At 44.4% G+C, this 27,345-nt stretch overlaps 1 protein-coding gene across 3 annotated transcripts in view; it reads right to left on the bottom strand.

Annotated features, from left to right (window-relative positions):
* The window catches only part of ACOT7 (acyl-CoA thioesterase 7), a 99,650-nt gene that overhangs the window by 24,326 nt on the left and 47,979 nt on the right, over nt 1–27,345 (bottom strand). For 2 of the 3 annotated variants that reach the window (XM_034753180.1, XM_034753177.1), the window contains exons 6-8: nt 27,098–27,112; nt 25,937–26,023; nt 7,942–8,058 (exon numbers count right to left, since the gene is read on the bottom strand). In XM_034753180.1, the coding sequence (XP_034609071.1) occupies nt 7,942–8,058; nt 25,937–26,023; nt 27,098–27,112 (219 nt within the window). The remainder of the gene's footprint in view (nt 1–7,941; nt 8,059–25,936; nt 26,024–27,097; nt 27,113–27,345) is intronic. The other variant, XM_034753179.1, reaches the window with a different exon arrangement.

Below are 27,345 nucleotides of genomic sequence, written 5' to 3'. Positions count from 1 at the left end.
GAACAGGTTTCTTGAAGGGAAGGATGCTCACTGTCAGCATGGGGAAATCATTTAACCTGATCCAATGTGCTTCTGAAAGGTCAATAGTTGTTGCTGCCTCGTGTCTCCTACTGCACCCTCAAAACAAATTCTGACAGAGTCACAGCACTGATTGGACACGTTTATTTCAAGACTGGGTTGGGTTCACTCAGTCCACTCAGAGGATCAGACATGTTAGAGGAATCTCTAAGAGATTTTCACATAGGGTCAAAAACTCAGCTGGCAATCAATTAGCATAGCTCCAGTAAAGCCAACAGAGAACAGAGCTATGACCTATTATCCAGCCCTAGCCTTAGAGGGAGTAAGCATAGGCGGTTACAGTTGTCACCCTGGGAGCAAGGGGGCTGGGTGCACATTCTAACCATTGATTTTAGCTGCTTCGGTTCCACAAACTCTGCTCTGAGCTGCCATAATTTGCTATTAGATGGAACCTGGTACTTAGACATTGCATGGTGCAGTGACAGAGATGACATCTCGGCGCTAAGGAGCACGCAAATGTCTGCAGTTAGAGGTGTCAAGACTCTTCCCTTGAGTGTTTGATCAACAAACTCCCAATGGCAAAAACTCAACCCTGGCTCCTCTCACCAGCCCCTGCTGCACAGGCAAAGTCTGGATAAAAAGATGGGCCACGCATCATGACCTGCAGGTCAAAGCCAAGCCCTCTCAGACCAACAGGGAACAGTCAGGGTCCTTCCAATGAGAATGCCACGAGCCTCTAGCCCCCTTCAATTCTAATATTCCAGTCGGCCGATGGTCCCTAAAGTCACAACAGCACAAAGAGAAAGGTGGGCTCTTCAACAACGGAGCCCAGATCCTGTATGCTTTATAGCCCAAAGTCACCGCTGTGAGTGATTAATTACCGTTATTACAGTAGTGCCCAAACTTGATAGGTGCTGCTTAGACAGATGAGAGACAGCTCTCCAAAGAGCTTATCTCAAAAACCAAAACTCGAACAGACGGTAAGGGAAAGGGATGGATCATTCCAACAGGGCAATCAGTACAGGGACAGGCACATGCCACGTTCGTTTCATGAAAAAAATTAACGTCAGACTCATTTCCTTGCAGCACCAAACTGGACCCAGCGCTGTCTACGTGAAGTGTTCCATACAGCTCAGCACTGAGCGAGCAGGTGGACATGTTCTGTAGTAGCCAAAGTTCGCAAAGTGGTCCTGAAAGGCAGCCCCACGTACAGCATATTGCAGAAATCCAGACTTTACCTCAGAGAGAGATGGACTGTGGTGGCAAAGTCCTTATCTCAGAGAAGTGACCCAACTTCCAGGCTTGGAGAAACTATAAAGAGGCAGTTCAGGCCACTGCCACTACCTGCCATACCATATGAAACCAGGGTTTCAAGAGACATACTGTTCCTATCAAATCCTCTGATAGGTTTCCCTAAATACCAACATCACATCTATGATACAGAAGGTCAGAAGACAGGGTTTCCAGGTTCTCTGTAGCTCTTGGAGACTTCCACAGTGCCCAACAAAGAGATACTAAGACAAATTCAATCCTCGGGTAAGTGGGAGCAAATCTATTAACATGAATGGTGCTGCAGTGCCCCTTACAGCAGGTTTGAATTCAGCCAACTGCTTTTATTGACCTGGAGCCATTGCAGGGCCACTGATGTTCTCCATTTTAAGCACTGGGCAGCAACATGTGAAGAGAAGGCAATTGCTATAGTTCTGAAGGTCTCTCTAACCAGATGGGAATGTCCCCTTTGGGAACTCCAGCTAGATTGTTCATGGAGCGACAATATGCCAAAGGGATGAGGCAGCAAAAAGAAAGAATAAAAAACATTAACTAGCCCTGACCCTGGCCTGATGATGTACATTGGAGACCTCTAACAGCTCGCTATTTGAACTAGATATGCTTCAAGGAATTCTGTCCCAGGAGGTGGCTACGAAACAGAACAAAGGAAACAAGACTGTTGTGTGTTCACGCAAGCACTCTTTCCATCTGAATTTACAGAAATTTTCCACTACGTCCAAACTGCTAATTGAACTGGAAAAGCCTGGGTTTTGGGAGACAGCTTTTCTCCACTCAGGGATGAGGAGATTTGACCCACATTTTCTCCTGTAAATGGCTTAAAAGCTATTTAATGAAATTTAACCTTTTGGTTTTTTAAACATTCCTATACAATTTCAGCACCTTAGGGAAAGGAAGTGTTTTTCTTTATATTTCAGATTTTAAACCAACTGAAGCCAGAAGCAGAGCAAGTGATCTGTATACCAAGTTTACGTTTTGTAGCTTCATGCATTTCCCTTAAGGAAACACATTACAAAAACAGAGTGTGGAGTAAAAGTGATCTCTGAAAGAGCCATGATACAGTAGTAGGTAAAACAAAGGAAATGCCCAAGATGGGGTTGAGATTAAAGGTAACATTTTCTAAAAAGGAGCATTTTTCTTTAATCATAAGAGTGTGTCCAAAAGCACTTGGCCTAACTCTGGAAGCAAAACTCCCCTCGACTTAAACAGAAGCCCCTTCAGTCCTGTAAGCTTAGGCCTGGGTTTGTGGGAGGTTAAATAAGAGCTTCTTCTCATTTTAATGAGAATCCTGAGGGTGCTGCTGACTGGATGGGTCATGCCCTACACATGAAACCCTTGAGTTAGGGAGAGGGAAAGATAGCCAGTTGGCAACTTGGAGGTGTTTTATACTTTGTTATTTAAGGACATTACTCAATGAAGGAAGCTACAGTAGAAGTCCTCATTTCCATTCTGATTTGACACATCAATTTACTAAAATCCAAGAAACTGCATGTTCAGTTGGCATCAACAAAACACAATGCACCAACCTAAAAAGGTTAATTTGAACACATTTTGGGGAGAGAGGTAGAATATTCGGCCACTTCCATTCAGATGTAGAAATGTACGTTAAGATAAGAACATAAAAAGGGCCATACTGGGTTAGTCCAATGGTCCATCTAGCTCAGTATCCTGTCTCCCAACAGTGGCTGATACCAAATGCTTCAGAGGGAATGAACAGAACAGGACAATTATCCAGCGATCCATCCCGTTGTTCAGTCCCAGCTTCTGGCAGTCAGAGGTTTAGGGACACCCAGAGCAGGGGGCTGCATCCCTGACCATCTTGGCCTATAGCCATTGATGGACATATCCTCCAGGAACTTATTTAATTCTTCTTTGAACCCACATACATGTTTGGCCCTTACAATGTTCACTAGCAACAAGTTTCACATGTTGACTGTGCATTATGTGAAATACTTCCTTACGTCTGTTTTAAATCTGCTGCCTATTAATGTCACTGGATGACCCCTGGTTCTTGTGTTAGGGAACTGTTATTTATCCCTTCACATATCAGCTTTCTCCACACCAGTCATGGTTTTATAGACCTCCACTATACCCCCCTGTATCATCTCTTTTCTAAGCTGAACAGTCCCAATCTTTTTCATCTCTCCTCATATGAAAGCTGAGCAGGGCCGCCCGAGCGGAATGGGGGGGGGGCAAGTGGGGCAATTTGCCGCAGGGGCCCCCACAAGAGTTTTTTGGGGCCCCTGGAGCAGGGTCCTTCACTCGCTCCGGGGGCCCTGGAAAAAACTCTCGTGGGGCCCGGGCCCCTGGAGCTTCTTCCGCTCTGGGTCTTCGGTGGCAATTCGGCAGCAGGGGGTCCTTCCGCTCCGGGACCCGCCGCCGAAGCGCCCTGAAGACCCGCGGCGGGGGGGTCCTTCTGCCCCGGGACCTGCCGCTGAAGTGCGAGGCTCCCTGAATCCTCTGGGCGGCCCTGCAGCTGAGTAATTTAATAGCAGAACTTTTAGGACAGCACTTTGTACAAAAGTTCTATGGGGCATTAGGGATTAAAAAAAGTTTTATTCATTTTCAGGAAAGTTATTTCAAATGACTGTAGTTAACATTTAATTGTATACAAGTCATAATTGATCATGATGTACAGAATTTACATACACAGAGCTAGTAGCCTAACCGGGCTATGAACGAGGTATGTTTAGCACCATTAAATGAACATTTAGAAGTTCTCTCTCTCAGAAACCGGTACACGGCATACTAAGATCACAGATATGGAGAGGCCTCATAGCCTATAGCTTCACACATCATAAATACCAGTTGGGATTCATGCACTTCTGGCAAGAGGATAATGGGCTGCAGTTATTGCTATTTCTCTGTAGACCAGCACAGTCCATGTCATAAGCTGATATTCGGTATCTTTAATATGACAGCACTGTAGGATGCTGCTGCTACACTGATCTGATGTACTTCGAGAGGATATTGGGTCACATTAATTCCCCCCACAGAAGTGGCCCATGCACTCTAAGCACTAACCTCAATGGTCAGATGATCTCATTCCTTCACATTCAAGGGAGCTGGCTTCCTGCTGCCACTTAGGCACAGTAATAGCTCAGAGAAGGAAACCAACACCACAAACTACTTTGTATTATGACCTTTGCCAAATGGACTAAAAGCTCGGCCAGGTCCCTTCATTTTTTTGGTCATTTGTGGAAAAAAAAAAAAAAAAACACACTAGGGATTGTTTTTTTTGCCCCCACTTCTCTGCGAGCAACAAGACCCCTAAAAAAAACATTGGCAGAAAGTCTTATGTAGGCACACCACCTTGGAAGATGTTGCACTGGCTTGTGACAGCAACCTCACCTTTCCATTTGCATTACTGCTCCCATCCACAGAGACACTATAGAACAGGCTCTGTAAAATAGCTTTATTCCAAGCAATCTGACTCGCCATTTGGTAGGGGAGAACTTGTAGGTGAGCCACTCATTGGTAATGGCATTTTCTTTGTGACCGGAAAGGCCCTATCTAAATTAGGGTCTCAAACAACTCTGGGCAGACTTTGATAGACACACTCATTCGTTAGGCCAAATCCCCAAGTCTTTACTCAGGCGATGGAGTTTGGATTTCAGAAATGAGTAAGGACTTCATAATGTAGACTCTACCGGTGGTAGTTAGGACTTTAATTTTATTAGTTTTTAAAACAAAGATTTGTTAGAGTTTGTGTCTCCAAAATTACTTTCCTGAACTGAAAACAGTCTGTGTCCAAAGCCGCTCCTAATGGAGGAATAATCCTATTACAATCCTGATTTTTAAATTAATTGCTTGAGAAAGTTCCTTACTCTATTGACGTTCGTATTCATAAAGAATTCCTCTCAAAACCCCAGCACGTTGCACTGTGTAAGTTCAGTCTGAAGGCATCTGCAAACTTTCCCTGGGATGTAACTAGCCAAATCATACTCTAATGACAGGAGTTTACTGGCTATTACATATTCCTTTCCACTCATTTTTAAAACACAACATTGGGTTTATCTGCATTGTTGTTATTGCAGGATATTTTAAACTCATTTTGGCTAGAACCCTAGAAACATCCTGTCTCTCTCCTGAGCAGCTGGATAAAATTTGCAATGGATGGAATATTTTCTAACAAGAACAATCACATTAAATTTACCAACTGCACTCTATACTTTCTAAAATGGTTGTAAAAATCAAGGCTACTAGAAAAAAGATTTTGATTTCATTACTTGTTTAGGAATGTGCAGTTTCTCTGCTCACTGAGGGAACTGTATAATTATAGATTAATGCTGACATTAATCATGCCTCTCTGAGCTGGAATTTTGAGAAGCTGGTATTTCAGAGGTTATGTAATGTTCTGAAATGCACTACCAGCTCAGACCTGAAGAAGAGCTCTGTGTGGCTCGAAAGCTTGTCCCTCTCACCAACAGGAGTTGGTCCAGTAGAAGATATTACCCCACCCACCTTGTCTCTCTACCAGCTGAGAGTAAGACATGAAGGGCTCACGACCAACACTTGTACACATGGTAAAGAAACTGGATCCCTCCAACTTTGGGATTCCATTTCACTTACAAACCAAGAATAACATAGGCCAACTACTTTAACAAACGAGTTAACAATAAGCTTGGGAAGCTTAAACTCATAACTTTGCTAGACACTAAAAATCGTGCTCTTAATAAAAACACTGGATTTATTGCATATTACAACAATAACCTGCTAGCCCCCCCCCCCCTTCTTGTCCGTGGCTGCAGGGTTAACAGGCCACTTCACCTGAACGACCCCTTAGAATGTGTGTTAACTAGTCATGCTAAATGACAGGTTTCAGAGTAACAGCCGTGTTAGTCTGTATCCGCAAAAAGAAGAACAGGAGTACTTGTGGCACCTTAGAGACTAACTAATAAATTTGTTAGTCTCTAAGGTGCCACAAGTACTCCTGTTAGTCATGCTAAACAATCTGTTCCACTTTGCACTTAGCTGCGATTCTGGGAGTACCTTTCCCAGACCGGAAGAAGAGCTCCAAGTGGCTCACAAGCCTGTCTCGTTCATCAACAGAAGCTGGTCCAATACAAGATTGTATCTTACCCACTGCTACAAATTAATGGTGCAAATATCCAATATTTATTTACAATGTAACAGAAGGCAGAATTTCACCTACTCCCTTCAGCATGAAAAAATTACAACCTGGTGTGGGGGTGGACAGTCAGTGAGCTTAAACATAGTTTTACGTCAGCAAATCAGATTTTGGTAAAAATGTGTGGCCTGAAGTGACAACTGAAAATCTCTGCTATCCCAAACAATAACAAAGTCTGCAGCTTGGGGGGCCTGGTCACACTGAGGCCTTGACAGCCTGTGCAGCAATTTAGAATATCCAGGGTTTTCAATTTTAGACAGCAAAGATGAGTGTTAGGCAGACAGAATTTCACTGATCCTGACTGAATACGTATTTCATGGTGCATTTAGCAGTGTCATTTATTTAGGTAATTTGTAACAAAGCTGCACAATGTTAGGCTTTCGTTTCCTTTAATTTAGCACTGGCAGCGAGTACCTGCTGTGTGCAATATGGGAACTGAACTGTATGAACTAAATGTTAAGTCATCTAGGGAGCCAATACCAAGCTCAGTGCTCACAACCAGCCTCAGACATTCTGCTTGCTTCTATGCCCGTGTGCGCTGTTCCATTCAAGCAGATTGGGTTGCATGAACATAAATGAGAGGGAAACTGGCCCATTTAGCCTTTTTCTGGGGTATGCTTTCATCTCAGAGCAAGAAATGCTACAAGCATGACTCTACACACCGCAAGATGGAAACAACTTCATAAATACGTATGTAAACAAGTGCCCAAAGGTGTGGGGGCTGCCTGAACAGGACACCCCCAGAGCTCTGCCTCCAGCACCCACATCCCTAGTACTGGAACTCGCATACAGAAGTATTTTGGGGTGGTTGGGAGATTGGGTTTCCAAGAAAACCCACCAGGAACAAGAGACGCAAGTTGATTTGGTAAAGATGGTTAATGAAGTTCTCTTTTCTCAAGGAGATGAAATATATACACCTCTACCCCGCTGTCCTCGGATCCAAAAAATCTTACCGCGTTATAGGTGAAACCATGTTATATCGAACTTGCTTTGATCCACTGGAGTGCGCAGCCCCGCCCCCCCAAAGCACTGCTTTACCGCGTTGTATCCGAATTCGTGTTATATCGGGTCGCTTTATGTCGGGGTAGAGGTGTATTGTCTGCCTGAAAGCACGTCTATGAACTGCTTTTATCTGACAAGTAGTCTAAATGACCTGTACCGCTCCTTGTGACAGGAACGCCATCCCTATGCATGCATGTGTATATTCCCTATTTTGGCCTTGGAAGCCAATGGAGTGGAATAATATTTCAAGATGATTTCGGCTCAGCTTTACCAAATCAAATCCACTGGGACCAGTCTAGCAGCTAGGGCCCAGCACCAGACTGATTTCTCCAACCCGGTCTCTGTCTCGGTTTCGTTTCTCTGGCCACAGACTGGGCTTCCCCTTCACTTGGCTCCCTAGTGACCAGACACAGGTGTCATGACGGGGTTTAAATAAAACACCACTAAAGTCAGAATCATCTAATGAGAGGCTTATCCCCTTATGCTTAGGACTGGTCCTTTACCTTTTTGGAGCTTCTCATGGAAGTTAATGGCATCCACAGAAGCTGTGACAATGTTGGTCTTACAGTGGCGAGCAGCTACAATTCCAGCTACCTCGTCCATTAACTTCATAGTAACACCTGCAAGGGGAAAAATTACAGATTAGTGATCAAACCGAATGCAGGGTGACTTTCCTAGACCGAAGGTTCTTCTGAAAAACAACAGCAAGATACACTTCAAAGAGGACAAATTGTAAATGAAGAGTTGGCTACTACAATGTTTCCTGCACTCCAAACAGGCATTCACTCTACCCCCATTCTGCAGGAAGCTAAACTCAGAGTAGAGGAAGTCTCTCTGGGAACACGAAGGGCAGCAGACTGCTTTCTCCATTGAGATGCTGGAAACAGCTGACCAGGGTTTGGTCTGGTCTCAGAAGTAACCGACTGGCATGGCCCCTGCCTACAGGCACTTACAATTTAAGTGTAGCATGATGCAATGTGTATGGTTGACAAACCCTAGAAAGGATGGATTGACAAGGAATCGGGATAACAGGAATACTCCCCCACAGCCAACCAGCCTGAAGGCACAGGTATGTTATAACAAACATCTATAAACTGAATCACAGACCCCTTTATTGCAGGCATCCCACAAGGCATGACTGTTCAAGAGGGATTCAGATGAAAGGAAGGTAATGGGTTTGTGGAGCAGGTCAGCAAGGGCATTCCATAGCTGGTTATACTCTGCACGCAGGGCATGTCTGCACTAAAAACTTAAGTCGACCTACAGCCAGCACAGTAATTACTGCATGGTTCATGTCCACACTGCCCTGTCGGTGGTGCACTTCCATTGACAGAGGGGCAGTGTGGGGCCTACCCTGAGGCTCCTGGCTTCCTGCCAGGCTGTTGCCCGGGCTCCCTGCCCCCCGCCGAGGTTCTCAGCTCCCCTCCCCGCGAGCCCGGCAGCTGCCCAGCAGGGAGCAGAGAGGGGCAGCCATGCTCCCAGCCAGGAGCCTCAGTGCAGCCGGGTTCCCGGAGGGGAACGGGGAGCTGGGAGCCCGGGCAGCGGCCTGGCTGAGAGGGGGAGGTAGGCCCCTGGGGGCAGACTGGCTCTAGCTGGAGCCCCTGCCCCACCGGGCTCTGTCATCAATTTCACAACTCTAGTATGGAGCCGTGACATTGACAAGAATGACAGCCAACAGTCAATGTGTCTACCTGGACACTGCATCGCCCCATTACATCGACAAACCCTACGCCTCTCGTGGAGGTGGAGTTATGTCGGTGTAGTAGGGCGCTTACATCGGAGGGAGCAAAGCTGCAGTGTGGACAATGACATAATTAGGTTGAAGTAAGTTGCCTTACGTCAACCTAACGCTGTAATGCAGACCAAGCCTTAGACTTCATTACTAAGCAGTTCAAGCTTTAAAGTCTCATGTGGCATCATTGTATACTGCTCCCCAGCTATCAGAAATCTAATTACATGTAAAGAACACATTCCCTACTGCCTCTCACGGGCTGAAGGATTGTTCATTACACTAGCAAAACACAAGTGAAGGAACCAGTGATCGTCTGCCTGTCTACTCAATGTTTAACCATTACAGACACCTTATTACGTAGCCTTTTGGCCTGACAACAAGGCTTATAACAGCAACACAATATGTGATTGAAAAGAACAGAGATGCAAAGGAGACCCCACCTTGCTAATGGATTATAGTTTATTTTATTAATTCAACTTGTATCACATGTGACCTGTATGGCTCCATTCTGTGGTGATAAAGGGACACCAACACCCAGCTTCTCCAAGCACTGCTCATATGTATGCACACACCAGGGATATTCAGAAGCAAATGGTCTGTGCTACAAGGACATATCGTCTTTAAATCGTAAATTGCAGGTTTCATACCCATCAATTGCTAAAGCTACTGTAGCGGTTTTGTTAAAAGAAGCACTGAGGCAAAGCGTCCTGAAATGTATTTAGCACAGTCTTCAATCAAAGGTAACCTGCACTTCACCTCAAAAGCTCTTATTCCCACTATACCCAGTGGATGTGAAAATGAAACTATCAACCTATTTATCTGCAAGTTGGGTAATTTATGTCTTTTACTTCATGTTTTCACACAATCAGATGACAGATTCATGACCCAGTTGTACAGTACTATAAAGAACAGGCAGAGAAATTTTTTCAGGTACTCCAAGCCGAACCTTCAAGTCACTGCAGGCAGAATAACCCTGTAAAGCAAATGACAGACAAAGATGGACTAGTAGCCACGGAGGATCTTTGTCGCAGGTATTTTGTGAGAGTCAGCACTGTGCTGCATGCTCATTTGGGGACAAAACTACAAACGAACTGGAAGCTTACGGGGGTGACCCTTTTGCCAGACCAATTACATGGCGACATACAGCGGCTGTGCTCTGCTTTGGACACTGACACACTTGTATCCTCTGACTCTGGGGACAGAGGAGAAGGAATTATTTGTATTACAGTGGGACCCCTGATCCCATTGTGCTAGGCCCTGTAGAAACACCCCCGCCCCCGGAGATCTCCTGACCTGAAACACTTGCTATATTACAACTGAACGGTTTGTGATGATAGAATAGAACAGCTCGCAATGCACAACTGTCTGAAGTGCAAATTCCCCTAACCTTATATGGAATTCAGCTGAACAACTCCGTTTTCTGCTGCCCAGCGTATACTAACAGAGAGGGAAATAAAGTAATGAAGTAAAATGAACTGTACCTTTTCAGGCATCACCCCACCCCCAATCCCAGTGCTCCACATGCTCGGCTCTAGGACATTTCTTCCTTCCTGCAGGCGCTGTCTGCTCTGCAACCACTTACAGTCTTTCCAGATGCTCGTGCTTAAAATAAATGGTTCCCAATGGGTTTCTACCAAAATTCCATTCCTGCTCATTCAATTCCATCGAGCACATCCCTTCCACTAGAAAGCTTTTCAGACACCACGCGCCCAGGAAAGGCCTAACAGCGTTTCCACTAACAGAGGGTTGCCACGGTGGCTGAGACTCCTGCACATTGAAGGAGTTACAGAACCAAGCTCTGGGGCACCAAGTTCAGGTCCTAAGTCTCTTTTAACCTCCTTCCCCTGAGCCTCAATTCCCCATCGGTAACATGAGGATAATACCACCCCCTCACCTCAAGGCGGTGTTGTGAAGGTAAGTGTTTGCCAAGAACACAGATACTAGAGCGAGGAGTGCCATACAAAAACCCTTGACGAAACTGATCATTCTGACTTCAGAGCAGAGCTTGAATATTATGCAATAAATAAGGTGCACACACTGACTCATGAGGATAAAACAAGATACTGAATAGCTGCTCACTGAGTAAGCGCCATCCACCCTGTGCACTTAGTGAGGCAGGGGCCTGTGGCAATAATATGGGATGATGTAATTTAGGAGGGTAGCATAATGAATATGCACAAGGGGGCTAAATTAAGGTTGCCTGTGCAACCTTAATTCTTGCATCTCCTAAGTTTTGAGTGCTTGATTGTGCAAGCTTAATACTGTTCTTTTAACAGTTTTTGCATCTGATTTTGTCGATTTTTAAAAAAAGCAAACTGAAAAAACAAATTCCTTCATGTGGAATCATACTGACCCCCATAGGCGCTGACTTTTGGTTTTGCCAGTGGGTGCTTTTGAAGAGGTGTGTGTTGGGGGGAAGCTATTTTCAGCATATTTATATACTACATTCAATAACTAGAATATGAAAGTATGTTTATCATTGAGATCTTTATTTTAATAATGATTCAATGGTTATGAACTACATAACTACATTCTCCTGATTTACAGTATATTAAAATCAGTGCAATCACCTAAAAGCTGTCTTCACTAACAACCCAGTTGAAAGACATTATGTCTCACTGTAGCTTTCTGGATGAAACTGTCAGCAATCGTATTTATGTGTATTTCTTATGCAATCTTATTTCCCTGGTATTGTTTTGATGCACGTTAAGGACAGCTACATTATTCAGTTGCATCTGTCCCACTGATGACTGGAGATAGTTTTAAAGTCTTCTGAAGCTGGAGAATGAGTTCAGGAGGATACAGGCATAGGGAGAAGATTCTTATAGATATGCAGTATTCCAGAAACATAGTGCTTCCAAAGTACTGCAAATTACTCCAGGATCTCTTTCTTGATGGTTAACAGCTAATTTAGGCACCATCATTTTGTATAGATAGTTGGGATTATATTTTGCCATATGCATTACTTTGCATTTAACACTGAATTTCATTTGCCATTTTGTTGCCAAGTCACCCAGTTTTGTGAAAACCCTTTGTAATCCTTTGCAGTCTGTTTTGGACTTAACTATTTTGAGCAATTTTGTATCATCTGCAAACTTTCCCACCTCACTGTTTACTCCTTTTGCAGATCATTTCTGAATATGTTGACAGCACTGGTCCAAAACCAGTACAACCCCCTCGGGAGACACCACTATTTACTTCTCTCCGTTCTGAAAATGGACCATTTATTCCTACGCGTTTTTTCCTATCTTTTAACTGGAGTGCCTGGGAATGCTTTCAGGATCATCGAACAATCCTTAATTTAATAACAATCCCTTTGTTATCTTAATCACCCTGCCTCTGTTTATAAACACAGTCCCTGCCCCAAGGCAGAAGCTACAGCACAGAACTTAGCAGATACCACACAAGCTCTGACTCCTGGGTGCTGAGCACCCACTATTTTTTTTTTCCCCCGTGGGTGTTTGAGCCCCAGAGCACCCACGGAGTTGGCACCTATGCTGACACCCACGTGGTTCATTAGCAGGGTTGGAACCTTTAGATCCACTGCACAGACCTCTGCTATCTGAACTGAGCAACTGATAGCAGTAGTAGGCTGTCGCCCTCTTGTGTACTAGCACTACTGGGAGATGAGACACTCAGGAATTTTGGGTTCCATGCCAGGCTCTAGTGGGGAATGTGCTCTAGGACACAGACTTCTGCCCTTTCCTGCCAAGCTTGATCCCTCCCGCACCCTCTCTTCAGTCTCTTCCCCACCCCCAGCTCCTTGCGCCAGTCCTATTCTCCTTGCCTACCCAGTCCCAGTCCTCCACTACCAGCTCCTGGTCCAATCTGTCTCCCCTCCCCTCTAATCCAACACTTCCTCCCAGGCTCCTCATTCACTCAGTATCTGCTAACCACATCCCTGGCTCCTCCTTTCTGGCTCCTTGCCTCGGTCTCTTTGCCCAGCCAGTCCCAGTTCTCCCCCAACTCATGGGGGGGGGGGGAGGGAGGGGGACACATTCAGCCTGGGGCACACACAGGGCATGCCAAATTTCAGCTCAAACAGCTACAGTTTGCCAAAAAGTTACAAGCACCTGAAAACACAGAAGGTATCAGAAACCTGCTAAAGGAAAAGCTGTTGGCACCCTAACTGTACTAACAATGCAGCAGTTACTACATTTCCTACAACCCACTTGCCACAGATGAAGGCATTTAAAGCATGTTCCCCTTCTTTTGACATCAATATTACTTTAGCACTAGTTTCTCAGACCATTCATTCTACAGAGCTGTCTGGATGTCTGGTGAAGGGAACTGATCTTTCGTGTATAAGCAAAGCTGTTTTATACAGGCAGCATTTATCATATCCTACTGTATGTCAGATGTTATAAATAGCCTAAAGATTCACTAACACAAGGAAAGTCTGCCACGTACAGTTTATTAAATATATCATTTTATGCCACTGGGATTTAGCCCTGCTTGGCCCAAAGCAGAGCACATTGTAAGATTCCACTGACAGACTAAATGTTACTAAAAATAGCACAGCAGTGCAAGCATATGAAAACCGTGACATGCTTTCCAGCTCCTTTTACTGCTTCAAAGAACAGGATGTGAGCTATAAAGTAACAAAATTGCATTTTCCTTCAAACAATAGTTTTTCTACGAACTATGGACAGTTCAGGGAGTAACTTGGAGGTTTAACACCTTTATTTTCCCACCTTGGTATCTGCAAGCTTCTCAGCAGGGCTGCTGGAACAATTTGTAGAGTGGGGGGGGGGGCTGAAAGCCATTGAACCTGTAAATCCTGTATATAATGGAAATCCCTTTAAGCCAAAGGATGCAGCAGCTCCCCGAGCTCCAGCACCTATTAATCCACGTTCCTGACAGCATTGTTGGGACCTTTGACAAAGTGGGGAGCAGAAGTATTTGTGCCTTGTGCATGGCTTTAACCCTCAGTATCTCTGATTAAGCACTAGACCAAGATTCAGAGAGAAGCACAGAATTTACTGTACGCACTGCTGTGTGAACTGTAAGTGTACATATCGCTGTATATGTTTTAATCTGTTTTCCTATTTCATTATGCATATTTGTAGAATACTTTGGGATCCTGAAGGACGGAAGAGGATGTGTACAGCTACACAAAGCCGCACATGAATTCCACACATTATCCTGGGACTGCTCATAGAGCAGACAAAGATTTCCTCCCAACGCCAATATTCTTCTGCCCCAAAATCTCTCTGTACTTTGGATTATGGAACCAGCAACCTAATATTGTATTCCCCACCCCCCACCCCTTTCATACAAGCAAAATCCAGAAAGGTACTAAACTACTTGCATCTCAACGTTCTCTGCATTTGCCCGAAGTGGGAGAGCTCTCCTTTTACATCCCAATTCAATTACATTCTCCAGGCCCACTGCTCCCATTACAACTGTCAAACCGAGTTAGAGCAGAAAATGCCACATCAAGAAACCAAGACTTAAAGACAATATTTATTCTTATAAAATAACCAATCCCTCACTATGTGTCACATCTTCATTCTGGATCTTTGGCTTATGCTGCCCCCTCTATCAGTGCCACAGTAACGGTAGGTTGAGGGGTGTAGGCTGGATGTTACCTACACTTTTGTCCACTGCAGTTAGTATTGATCTGACCTTTTACGTTGTATTTGGGAACTCTCTGATCTACTTTCCCTTTCTGTACACACCTCTTTCCAGGTTCAGACTGTAACCCCTTGCTGTTTTCTTATTGCTCAGACAATGGATGCTGCCAACCAGGGAAACTTTACTTCAGCAAATTACAGTAATTTCATGTTCTGTATTTATAATCTGAGATTTGCAATTTAAAAGATAACATAATTGTAGGATTTACATTTCTCAAATGTGTCACTTTTTTCTTTCCCACATTTAAAAAAAGCAGCCGTGCTTGGCCTAAACGTGAATCGAACATCTGGTACTGCAGATATTTTTGAATGTAACATTTAACGGTCTGTGGATCTTAAGTTTTGACAGCATGTTGACTATCTTTGAAAACATTGCTAAAAATAGATTCTAAAAAAAACAAAACAAAACACTTTTCAAAAGACATCTAATGTATGGCTAGGTCATGTTTTTCTTCAAACAGGAGCTACTGGAGTTGCTGGAGTGTTCTGAATTCATGAAGAATGTCTAACCTTAATTTGCCAACAGCAAAGAAAATCTTCCCCTTTTACCAATCCGAAGTTGGGTAATAGATGAATCGGGAAGTGTGTCACTGTATTATTTGTGTTATAGCAGTGCCTGGTAATTCCAGTCCTGGCCCTACATTCCATGCTGCCAGGTGCTGTACAGACACAGCTTACAGGCTTGGTGTCAGATAGGAAGACAACACAAACAAATGAAGTGGGGGGAATGAGGGAACAGAGCTTAGTGAGGAGGAAGAGGGAGGAGTCTCAGCTCAGCACTTGCCAAGACAAATGCCAGATGGGAGTGATTTGGAGGCATTATGCCAGGGGTCGGGTTCAAGGAGAGCGAGAACTATCGAACCGTAAACATTCTAAAACTGAAGAGTAGGACTGGGTAGAGGGGAGTATTTCATTTATTTGATTCCATTTTTGATTGAAGGGTTTAGTTTTTTAAATTAATAGCCTGATCCAAAGCCCATTGAAGTCAAGAGGAACACTCCTGTTCATGTCAAAGGGGTTTGGCTCAGGCCGTAGAGTAGGGAACAGCACGCTAAAAACCAGAATACCTGCCCCTGATTCTAACATTACACACCAAAATGATTTCAGATTAATTTAAGGCACCCAAAGTGCCTTCTGGGCTTTTAATGGGCGAGTTAAATAAGCCCCTCTGAAGTGGGGCTAAAAGTTTATCAAATGTAATTATCTATTTTTATATATAAATATTTTAAAAGTTATATATAGATAAATATTTGGCTAGATATTTTGATATCTAATTCACAAGAAGTCTTTTCTAGCATATTCTCACTGCTTGCATCTAGGGAATAGTGCAGCATGTTTGTTACAATAAGGAGCCTTGCTGCACTTCTCTCTAAAAGGCTAAGTGGTGCCTGTTCCTGCAGTTAGCAAGCTGAAGGATTCCTACTGCTACAGAGAGGCCACCCCACCAAACAAGGGTTGGCACTTGGCAAGAGTGGGACCTGGGATTTCACTCAAACTCTGAATATTTATTCCAGGTCTCTCCCCACCCCCACCCCCCCCCACCCAGGGGCAGCTCCAGGCATCAGCGCACCAAGCGCATACCTGGGGCAACAAGCCGTGGGGACCGGCCTGCCGGTCACTGTGAGGGCGGCAGTCAGGCTGCCTTCGGCAGCATGTCAGTGGGAGGTCCGCCGGTCCCGCAGTTTTGCCAGTTACCAGCGGATCTCCCGCAGGCTGCCACCGAAAGCCGCCTGACTGGCGTGCTTGGGGCGGCAAAATACATAGAGCCGCACGCGCACACACACACACACACACTCCTCACAGCTGGAGCTGCCACCACAAGGATAGATGGATTGCTAGATTGGCTTAGTTTCATCTTGGTAAGTGCCTCCTTAAACTCAAACAAACTGCCGGTCTCTAACTGGTTAGTGTGATATCCCCACAGCAATAGTACACTTGGGAGATTATTTTACCTTTCTTCAGTAGCAGATCACCACCATGGTTAGAGCTGGACTAAACCTAAACTCTGACTTACCATCTGATTCTCCTTTAAGTATATTATACTACCTATCACTACGCACAGTATCACTGCCATTTGCTGTACATGATATTTACTGTGCATCCTGTTAACTTACTTTTAAAGGGAGATGGGTGGGGGGGGGGGGGAACCTTTGCTGGATTTTCCTTAAACCCAAAATAATCAAGAGAAAAACATTGATTTAGGAACTGAAGAGCTGCCAAGTGCTGACAAAGTTTTGGGCAGGAAAGCTTCCTGTTGGGGAGAACAGAGAAACAATTGTGTAGTTTTTACGTCCAGGAGATACGGAAGTCGTGTCTTCAGGAGTGCTTCCCACTCATCCATAAAATGCACTAGAACTCAGCACCTCTGGAATTAAATGGACACATTCAAGCTGAAAGGACTTTCACTATGTGAGTTTACTTAAAATGGCTAACAAGGAGTCAAAGCCCAACAAGAACTTATACAGCTTGTTACTTAAACAGGTGGCTCAGAGACAATATATATGCATGAAGTGTTAGCTGGTTAAACAGAGGATATTGTGTCTCGAGAACTGACCACACCCCACACTATTCAAGAAGAGTCTCCTGCACCAGATGAGACAGAAATGCCAAACTCAGCATATGCAGCCACTGAAGAGGACTATTAAGGAAATATGGTTGAAATAAGCAATTGGCTGTATGGCTGAGACTCACTACCACCACTCCAGTGGTCCATGGCAAGTGTATAATGGATGTGTCTACTGTGCTGGACAGGTGTCCATCTGCAAAGCCACCATCACAACGGTCACCAGAGGTGGCTTTTGATTTCAGGCTCTCCCAGTGTAGCTTGCAAGGATGAAGAGAAGTGTCATAATGATGTATGGCTTAGCGCTACAGCTGTTTGCTTACATCCCATCCTGTATACTGGCGTTCCAGTTATGAATTCGCTCCACTTCTCATGCCAAGTGATTTAAGTTCTTTCCCACAGAAACACCAGTATTATGTGTACAGTTACTGATAGCAGCAGCAGCAATGTACATGCCCTAGTTGTGGGAGAAGCAGATCCCTCATCCCACATTCTGGTTCTCATCCAGCTCATCTCCTTGATCAGTCAGAACAGGGTTCATTTCCACAGCACAAGGATTGCTCTGGAGAGGGAGATAACAGTTTAGTACAGACTAGCTCTGAAAGAGACATATGTGCATGTCTCTCTGCTTTTCCACGTTAGCCATTATTGCTAGCCTGTCAGAGACAAATGAAATCACATTAACCCTGATTTAGAAGAGGGCTTGAAATGCAGCATCCCATTACTCTTCAGCTAAAGCCAATTAATCACACCCCCACAGGGCCCATCAAGTCCCTTGTTCAAATCACAACAGCTACTTACCAGGAAACAGCTACACACAGAAACCTCAGCCAGTGCCTGTGTGCAAGCAGCTCTGGGTAAAACGAGACACGGACACTCGCAGGGCAACAATGGCTGCACGCAGACAGACTTCCAGCGCTCTGTTCCAGAGCCAAGTGTTGTGACTTAAGTCATCGACACCCAACCCTTACTGTCCAGTCTCTTCAACCCCAGCAAGGCTGGGGAAGGTCAGCGTTATAAGTCTTGACCCTTATTCCATAGATGCCTATGTTGACTGTCTTCCTCTGTGTAGCATCCATCATACTGAGCAACAAGGAAAGGGTCAGCAGACCCCGCTTTTTCGTACCCGATAGGCCTTGCTCTTTCCTTGATCATCAGCCTGCTCTCTTTTGACGCTGGTAAGGAAGCTTCACCTGCTGGAGCCAGCCTTTCCTCCCTTTGATTTCTAATAGAAAGTGGACTCTGATGTGGTCTGGCCAGAGTCTCAGCCACTCCCTATATACATGGAATTTCCTTTGCACTCTGAATTCACAGCCAGCTTCTTCCAGGTGCCGGAGGAGTAAAGAGGAGTCGTGTCCTGTCTGTAGGGAGCCAGATGGTCTTTATGCAGCAGTTTCTCCTCATGAGCAGGCTCCAAACTCCATTAACAGGCAGGAATCTGCCTCTTCTCTCACAGTCCAAGGGTCTAGCAATGAGAGAGTCTTAACTCAACTAGTCCATCTGCAACTCCTCCCTTTGGCCGAAGGAAAGTGATTGCCTACAGTGGGTTGGCTCTAGTTAGACCAGCAAAACAGCTAAAAAGTCAAAGTGGCTCTGATTCCTGGTAATGATGTAAACCTTCCACTAGACTTCCAAGCGATCCGGACTGCCTGAGCAGCAGGCTAGAACCCTTGTTTGCTGAGAAAGCATTTGCAAAGCAAGGTGCAATTTGCCATCAATGTTACTGATTGGAATGTTCTTCAGGGCTACCACTCTGCAGGTCTGATTTGGCCCCACCCGCCGTGAATAACCCCATTCTAGGCAAGTGGGACAATGCACAGCTGAGTATTATTCACTAGAACAAGGATGGCAGAATTAGGCCCTAAGTTTGGCTCTTTACAGGGCTCCCTCTCCCCCTTGCTGGATACACACAACCCATTAACCCTAAAGTTATCCATAGGCAACAGCTCATGTGAGGCCTGAACGGGAGATCAACATCTGTAACAAGTCTGGGAGACAAATACCAAAAGCAACTAGACTAACTCTGCCCAAGTTTAACTCGACAGGAAAGCCACCGTGCAGGGCTATCAACTCGAAGAAGCCTGACAGCCTTTGAACTATGCCTACCCTATTAGAAGTAATGTGATAAAATGTTGTCTCTCTGGGAACATCCCCTTTGCTTTCCTCACTTCCTCCGCACCCACAAAGGGCTCAGCATGCAGGAAGCTCCCTGTGGATGAAGCCATTCCACTGTGCTCAGCATGTCTGCCAGGGAGGTAGGGTCACTTAACCAGTATGCATTCTTCTCTTCCAATCTCCGAACTGAACAAGCTGCTGGCATTGAGTTCTCAGTCACCATTGGCTGAAGAAGAACTGGAGACCCTGTGCTTGCACAGCCATGAGGCTGTCCCCAAACCATTCCACCAACCAGAGCTGAAATAGCGGGTATAGAATGTTTTGGGGGTGGACAGAAGTAGGATGTTGCAAGCTAGGTTGGATCCTGAAGCAAGCAGCCACATGATAAACAGGGCTTTTAAAGCGGGACCTTGACCTGCCTTCCCTTAAACACCAGCATATTCACTTTATAGGAAGTGCTTGTTTTCCCCAGACTGTTTTAATGACAATTCCCGGTGGCAGAGGAATGCTTGGCAATGATGTGTTACTATAGTAATCACTCATTTGATTAACATCACAAATGGTACCGACTCACCTGCTGGAAGATACAAGAGTTCTTCCTTTTTGATTAAGGAACTCTCTCAATAAGGGAATCACCATCACTGCTCTAATCGTTTCAACTTTTACATACACAACTGCAGTTGCGCTGAAGAAACCACGGTTTGATGTTAGCCCTACAGTTACAGGCATTAGCCACTGTGACTCACACATGAACTCGAGCAACTGCAGACCTTACAGTGGCTAACTAACTCTGTCATCCACAGTCCAGCAATATTGCCATCCCCAAGTTTTCAAAGGAGTCATGACGCAGGCTCCCTCAAATCGATATTAGCTTTAAAAGAATTTTAAAATAAATTTTAAGTTTTCATTTGCCTTCTGTTTTACACCTTTCAGCATCACTCAGATCCCATTTTGAAGCTTTTCTCTATAACTATGAGTGCTAGAAATGGACATTTTAAAAGGAAAGCTGAGCTCCACTAGCAACATCATTCTGCATGGAATGGTTATTTACTCCTGTAATACTTCCATTCTCTGATTGTTTGTTTCTGAAGTCAAGAAGGAGCAAACAAACCTTGCAAGAGTTGGCAACACCAGGTAAGGCACCCAGTAAAATCAACGTTCCTGCACACAGCGCCAGAGCAACAGTTCATTTCTCCACTAGCTACAACTGATCACGCAGCAAAGGGTTACTCCTCTAGGAGTGATTACATTCATGTTCCGTTACAAGCTCCCAGCTGCTCACTGAATGCTTTATATGCATTCTCAAAACATGACTTCGCGTTCACAGCCCAAAAGGGCAATAAAAGGCCCCCACTCCTCCCTACAGAAGCAGGCATACAAAGGAACCCTTCTACTGAAGAAACCAGCATGAGAGGCGGGAAAGAGCACTGCCTGCTTTACGTTACTCCCGTTCTTCTGAATTTAGTTTACTCCTTTGAGCCTCCAGAGCCAACCAGCACAGCTCAGTAGTTCAGAAAATGGACGAAGACACCAAGACTGGTCAGACAGCGCAGAGCAAACCCTTGATTTCAAAGCCTCCACACTCACCAAGGCAGAGATGGGAGCAGAAATTCAACCTTGTATGGAAGTATCCTATTAACATTACGTGGGACCCAAATTCTTGTTGACCAAGTGAAGTGAGATCCAAAACTCAATGGCATGTCTGGCTGCCTATCTGTAATGTGATCACTTCTGAATCCAGTACGTGATCAACTCCCAAGTATCAATGAACGTTCTAGGCATCAATGGGAAGGAGCCTGTTGAGTGTGCAGACAGATTTTCATCGTTCCCATTTGGTCATAGGAGCATTGGGAGAAAAGAATACGGCCAGTCACCACTCATTCCCTCATGTTATAAATAAATAAATAAATTAATGGAGATATCCTATCTCCTAGAACTGGAAGGGACCGTGAAAGGTCATCGAGTCCAGCCCCCTGCCTTCATTAGCAGGACCAAGTACTGATTTTGCCCCAGATCCTTAAGTGGCCCCCTCAAGGATTGAACTCACAACCCTGGGTTTAGCAGGCCAATGCTCAAACCACTGAGCTATCCCTCCCCCCAATGTTTGTTTGCATACTTCAATCCCATTGTTTGAAATGAGTCAGCAAATGAAACTGCAGGTGAGGACTGAGTGCTTCGGCAGCGTGGGGGGCAGGGGTACAGGACCGGAATAGCGAGGCCTGCTTCAGATTAGGATCCATGTTGGCTGAGTAGAACAAGGCTGGAAATGTGCATGTCTCCCTTCATGCTATGACTGACATAAGCAAGATCATTTGCCTTTCCAAGCGCTGACATTAATACAGTTGCATACGAAAGAGAAATGAGAACCAAGTACGGCATTGGTTTTCACTCCATTTGAAGGGTATGGAGATGTCTGACAGACAAAGGCAGAGTTAGGAAGCAGAAGCGCTCGTATTACAATGTCTTACAAACAGGGAAAAGTCATTTCAAAAACTCCTCATTTTAATGAGCTTGGGGGAAATGCCTTCACTTCAGATGTATTTATTGAGTAAGAGCAGCAGCTGAAGACATTTGAAAATGCAAAAGCAAATTAGAATGAGTCAGTAAAGTTTCAAATGAATTTTCTTAAGGCAAAAACTTGTAAGTACAGATTAAAGCTAGAGGTTGAATTTAAACAAGGTTCAAACAGTACACTGAACATCACATTTTCACAGCAGACATCACCCCACAGCTTTGGTGGGATTTTTCCAGGACCCTGTGACTTACACGGGGTTTTAAATAGAACATGGTGCTGTGTTTGTTGCAGCATCTGTTGCTTTATGCCACTTAACCCTCACAGCTACTAATTATACCTTGATTTCTGGTGATGATATCCCAGTTATATTTTTGTTTAGAAGAGCAGGAAACTGGATACGTTTGCCTGTACAACCCTATTGAAATTGCAGGTGCTAGGAACTGAAGGCTTTCATTCCACAAGTTCTGGAATCAGACTGTGCACATCTTCACAATGTGCTATCAGCAACCTCATTCTGCATGGAATGGTTATTTACTCCTGTAACACTTCCATTCTCTGATTGCGCATTCTGGATCTTGTCATGAGAGCAATGAATTGGGCCTGATTACATCTGTATACTGGAGAAAGTAGAGCCATCAAGTTTGTTTTGCTTACTAGCAGGTTGGACTTAAATTTCTTAACTCAGAAGTAAGGGTGTTGCTTTCTCCTACAACTCATCCAACAGTCTCCCTTCCGTTACGTGAAGCCAGATTTGATTTGCTCTTATGTGATCAGTACTTAAGGGCACACCTCTTAATTTAAAAACTAAACTCTGCTCTAATTTATTCCCGTCCGCTATCAAATTCTCTTCTACATGGGAGAAACCAAAAGTTTAACTATTCACATCAATTTAATGTGGAGGTATGGCTGACTGCATGTTTCTGCCGTATTCTAGAGCTAGATGTTAGTCACTTCACCTTTGAGTTCCATCTATACAGATGGCATTTACATTTTAGATCTACAACATTGGCAATACTAAGTCTGGTTAAGACATGACTGTGCAGAGCTTTTGTTAGCCAAAGGCACCAGACTGTTTCCCCCTCAATATATACTTCCATTGCCAGAAGCCAGAACCCTTATAAATTAATATGCTATAGTTTATATGCAGATTTCTCCAACGGACAGGCATTGCTGATGACACTGAAGGCGGATCTCATTTGCCTAAGCCTTTGTTTCCCCAATTTTAGCGTTAGCTAACAAAGGAAAACAATTCTTAAATGGACAGACTAATCAAGTCAAAGGACCAGCTTCTTTCATCTTGCAGTAACTTTAGACAAACCCTGACTGAAAATGAGATTCTTAGTGAGCAACATTAACAAACAATTATTTGACATGTAGTAGACAATAAACATAACCAGAATAGTGGCTTGATCCTGTGCTAAGACAGGGTGAAATAAAGGCCGCTATTTTGTTACAATAAACTGGAAACAATCTAACTCCCATTTTCTGTCACCTGCCCAGAAAATTTTTTGGAAAGTTTGATTAGACAGGATTTGATTAAGTTTGAGGGCTAAAAAACCTCGCTCATAAAAAAATCTGACTCTGTTTAAGAGCTGTACAGACACTGCCGGGGTATTTGGAAGAGGACACGTGGCAGGGAGATTGCAATTCTCAGAGGACAGTACAAGTAATTTTGACTTGGCTAAGTTATGACATGTAGAACCCGATTACTGTTTGGGTTATTTTTGTGATCACGCTCACCCAGGGGTTCTCAACCGTTATCGTATCATAACCCCCTTCTGACAACAAAAATTACTACCTGACCCCAGAAGGGGGGACCAAGGCCTGAGGCCCACCACCCCAGGTGTGCGTGGGGGGGTCAAAGCCCAAAGGCTTCACCCCAAGGCAGAGAGGGCTCAGGCTTCGGCTCTGGCTCCGGGCCCCAGCAGCTCTTAGCCAGCCCTGGCGACCCCATTAAAATAGGGGCATGACCCACTTTGGGGTCCTGACCCACAGTTTGAGAACTGCTGCTCTAACCTCAATATACACAGCTAAAGCTACTCTCTGGATGCCTGACTAACTTAAGAGCACATGGAAATGTAGTAGGAAGGTCGACAATAAGTGAGGCTAAGGGCTTCTCCATTTCTTCAATGTGGCTATGCCCCAAATCTAAGACTGGTTCCAGTGTCTGCAACAGGAGGAACACACCTGGTCCCCCAAATTGGGATGAGGTAATGAAGACATTTCATTTGCATAACATGACATTTTAGCAAACAAAGAAGCTAGCTGAATATTCCCATGCACTTTAACACTTTACAAGGAGCGACTCTACACTCCTTCCATGTAGCTAAAGGGGCACGGCCATTTAATGGCTCTGCAAAGAAAGCATTTCTTGAATTACTGCTTCACTGGAGTGTTGGATTTAGTTAGTTTCGGATTCCTTTGCAAGTAAATGAGAAAACTGCACCACTCCATTATCTTGAGACCATTACTCCGTTCATCCAGTCTCAACACTGCCGCACGGCATGCTCTGGTCTCTACTCTAGTAGATAACTGGACGGTGGTGTTAGGCACAGTTTATGAATCAGTCGTATACACAACACACTAAAACAAGTAAATGGAGTATTGTGAAGCTGCTGCTAAACAGATCCCAAATACCAGTTGAAGAGTGAGCATGTCAGTAAAGACTTCTTCGCATAAATTGACAAAAGTGCTGCAATTTGTGGAAAGTTGAAAGTCATTTAGCATCTAAACATTCCTTCCCAGTCTGAATGTGAGTTAGCAGGCACTTGACTGTTATTGATCGTTCCAGAATACCAACAGTAGTGGCTCGTGCAGATATCAAACTCCATATTAGTGAATAAGTTTCACACATTGGTACATTAAAGTTTCAGTCATTTTTGCATGGAAATGACATTATAAAACTACTTTTTGAAGTGAGCCGAATTCCAGAGATCAAGACGCACGAGGGGGTAAGGTAAGGAGAATGTGTCATACAACAGTGTCCAAAGCAACAGGGTCACCAGTTAGGAAATTTTATTGCAGTTGAAGTCACTAAAACTGAAGTACTAGGAAAATCAGAGCTGGAAAAACAGTTTCTTCAATACAAATAAAGTACTTTACAGTACAAGCATTAACTAATCCAATTCCTATAGAAGTACATACCACAAAAATCTATTTAATAACGTAACAATCTGAGCATGTGTGTTTAGAATTGATGCACCACCATGGCTATGCAATACTCTCTCCTTGGGCAGCACTTGCAGAGCTGGTATCACACCCCAATGTAGATGGGAATTTACACACGTCTCTGAGAAGTGCTCATAGGATCTCAAACAATTCTCAGCACGGCCTAATCTAGTCTGGTCTCACGGATTCACTTCGGATCTTCACACAGTGCCTCGCATGAGTGCCTGGGCCACAACAGGGGCTCCTAGGTGCTACCACACTACGAATAAAAAAAAAAATTATATTTTCCCACTTCTGTTCTTCTGTAAGAGGCCCCAAGGGTCCGTTTACACCGCCCACGGCAATGAGCCTCCCAGACTGGGTCGACAGACTTGGGTTGGCAGGACTCGCACTAGCAGTCTAAAAATAGCTGTGCTGACCGCACACCGAAGCTGTGGCTGGGGCCACAGCTTGGGCTCAGAAGCCTAGGGACAGGGCTAGCTTCAGAGCTCGAGCTGCAGCTCAGGCCACAGCTTCAAAGCCCCATTTACAGCTGTTTTTTAGAACACTAGCGCAAGTCCTGCCAACCCCAGGCTGCTGACCCAGGCTGGGAGCGCACTGCCGCGGGCTGTGTAAACGGACCCAATCAGAGCGTGATTTCATTATGCTGGGTATTAAGAGCCTTTAAATCTATTGCATTTTAGTTCTTGCTATGCAATAGCCTGGCGGTTGAGTTCTAAAGTTACACATCACACTTTTATGCAACCAGGGTAAAACCAGAGCTACTCACCTCCATGTACAAATCCATGGAGAGTGCAGTCTGATGGGCCCACCAGATGGATCAGGCTGGACTGGCTATAGCCTACAGTGTACGGCTCTATGGAAAGAAAAAACAGAGGTCAGACCTACTACATAAAGGATTCAGACTCTAATCATCAGAATTCCGAATGACGTACAAGAATGCCATTAAGAGGCTGAAGCAGACTTTTAGCGCACCTTATACAGGACAAAAACTTTGTGCTACCTTATTAAAAATTGTGATGTACATTTAAAGTCAGCAAGTCTTTGAAAAGAGGGAAGGCCATTTGACACACAAAGGTTAGCTGTGGTCAAACTAAACACCTTTAAGCTACAAACTTGGCTTTATTTTTAATCTAGATCTTCACAATAAGCAAACATTTGAAAATCAGTAGTTTTAAAGTGATTCCTATTTCAGTTTGGCAATTGTATCCTGAGCGGAGCCATCTTAACCAAAGCAGCCCTGAATTGAGCCCATTCTTGCCTGCCTGCTGCCTCACACGATACTCCCTGCTCTCAGCCCCACCTCTATTGCCCTTACTGTTCCACCAAACTGCTTCTGGAAAGGTCTTCCAGTTCAAAACGGATCAAAGGCCTGCGAAACGGCTTCAGCAGCCAAACCCAACGTCAACATTTCTAAACCTCAGTTTGGTGGGAGAGAGCAAGAGATTGTGTGCATGTGTGGGGTGGGGGGGTGTCGCTGAATTCAGCGTGTGTTTGTTTCAGTGCCACAGATCATAAAAAAGATTCTGAAAATGTGCTGGGAAACCAATATGCTAAAATCACTGGGCTGTAGGCTGAGTCCAACACTTTCTATTTTTGTACCCACTTGTAACTGCAGGTGCAACTGGTATCTGAACTGATCACTGGTGCTTCATATGCAAGTGCATTGAAATGTCTAAGTGAAAGATTTTGCCCAAATATGATGGCAAAGAAAATTGCATTTAAAAGCCTATGTTCAGTGAGAAGTTTGTACTAACTTTGGCTTATATTTAGAAAAAAGTAAATCTGGTAGATAATTGCTTGTCATTATGGCCTTCAACTCAATAACCCGAATAACAGTAGAACAAATAGCATTTAAAAATCTCTCCTTAATGTGTATTTTCCAGCTACATCCACACAACACAGCGTTAATTAACTGAAATAGCCTTACCTTTATTCTGTCTATCTGTGAGGCAAGGAGAGCAAAGAAAAAAGGTATATAAGCAGCTTTCATTATCTAGGTACCCTCTTTTAGCAAACAGATAATGGAGAAAAGCCGCCCCCCCCCCCCATGTGTGCTAGAACTGCAGGTCTGTAGAGTCCGCATGCATTGTGAAGTTACAGAATTCTATCTTCATGGGCTCCAACAGTAAAGGAATTCAGTGTTGGTAACAGACACTTTATTGGGAGCCCCTGAGA

The sequence above is a fragment of the Trachemys scripta genome, chromosome 19, assembly GCF_013100865.1.
Source record: "Trachemys scripta elegans isolate TJP31775 chromosome 19, CAS_Tse_1.0, whole genome shotgun sequence".
In the NCBI taxonomy this organism is placed as follows: Eukaryota; Metazoa; Chordata; order Testudines; family Emydidae; genus Trachemys; species Trachemys scripta.
This window is presented reverse-complemented; position numbering and strand designations above follow the sequence as displayed.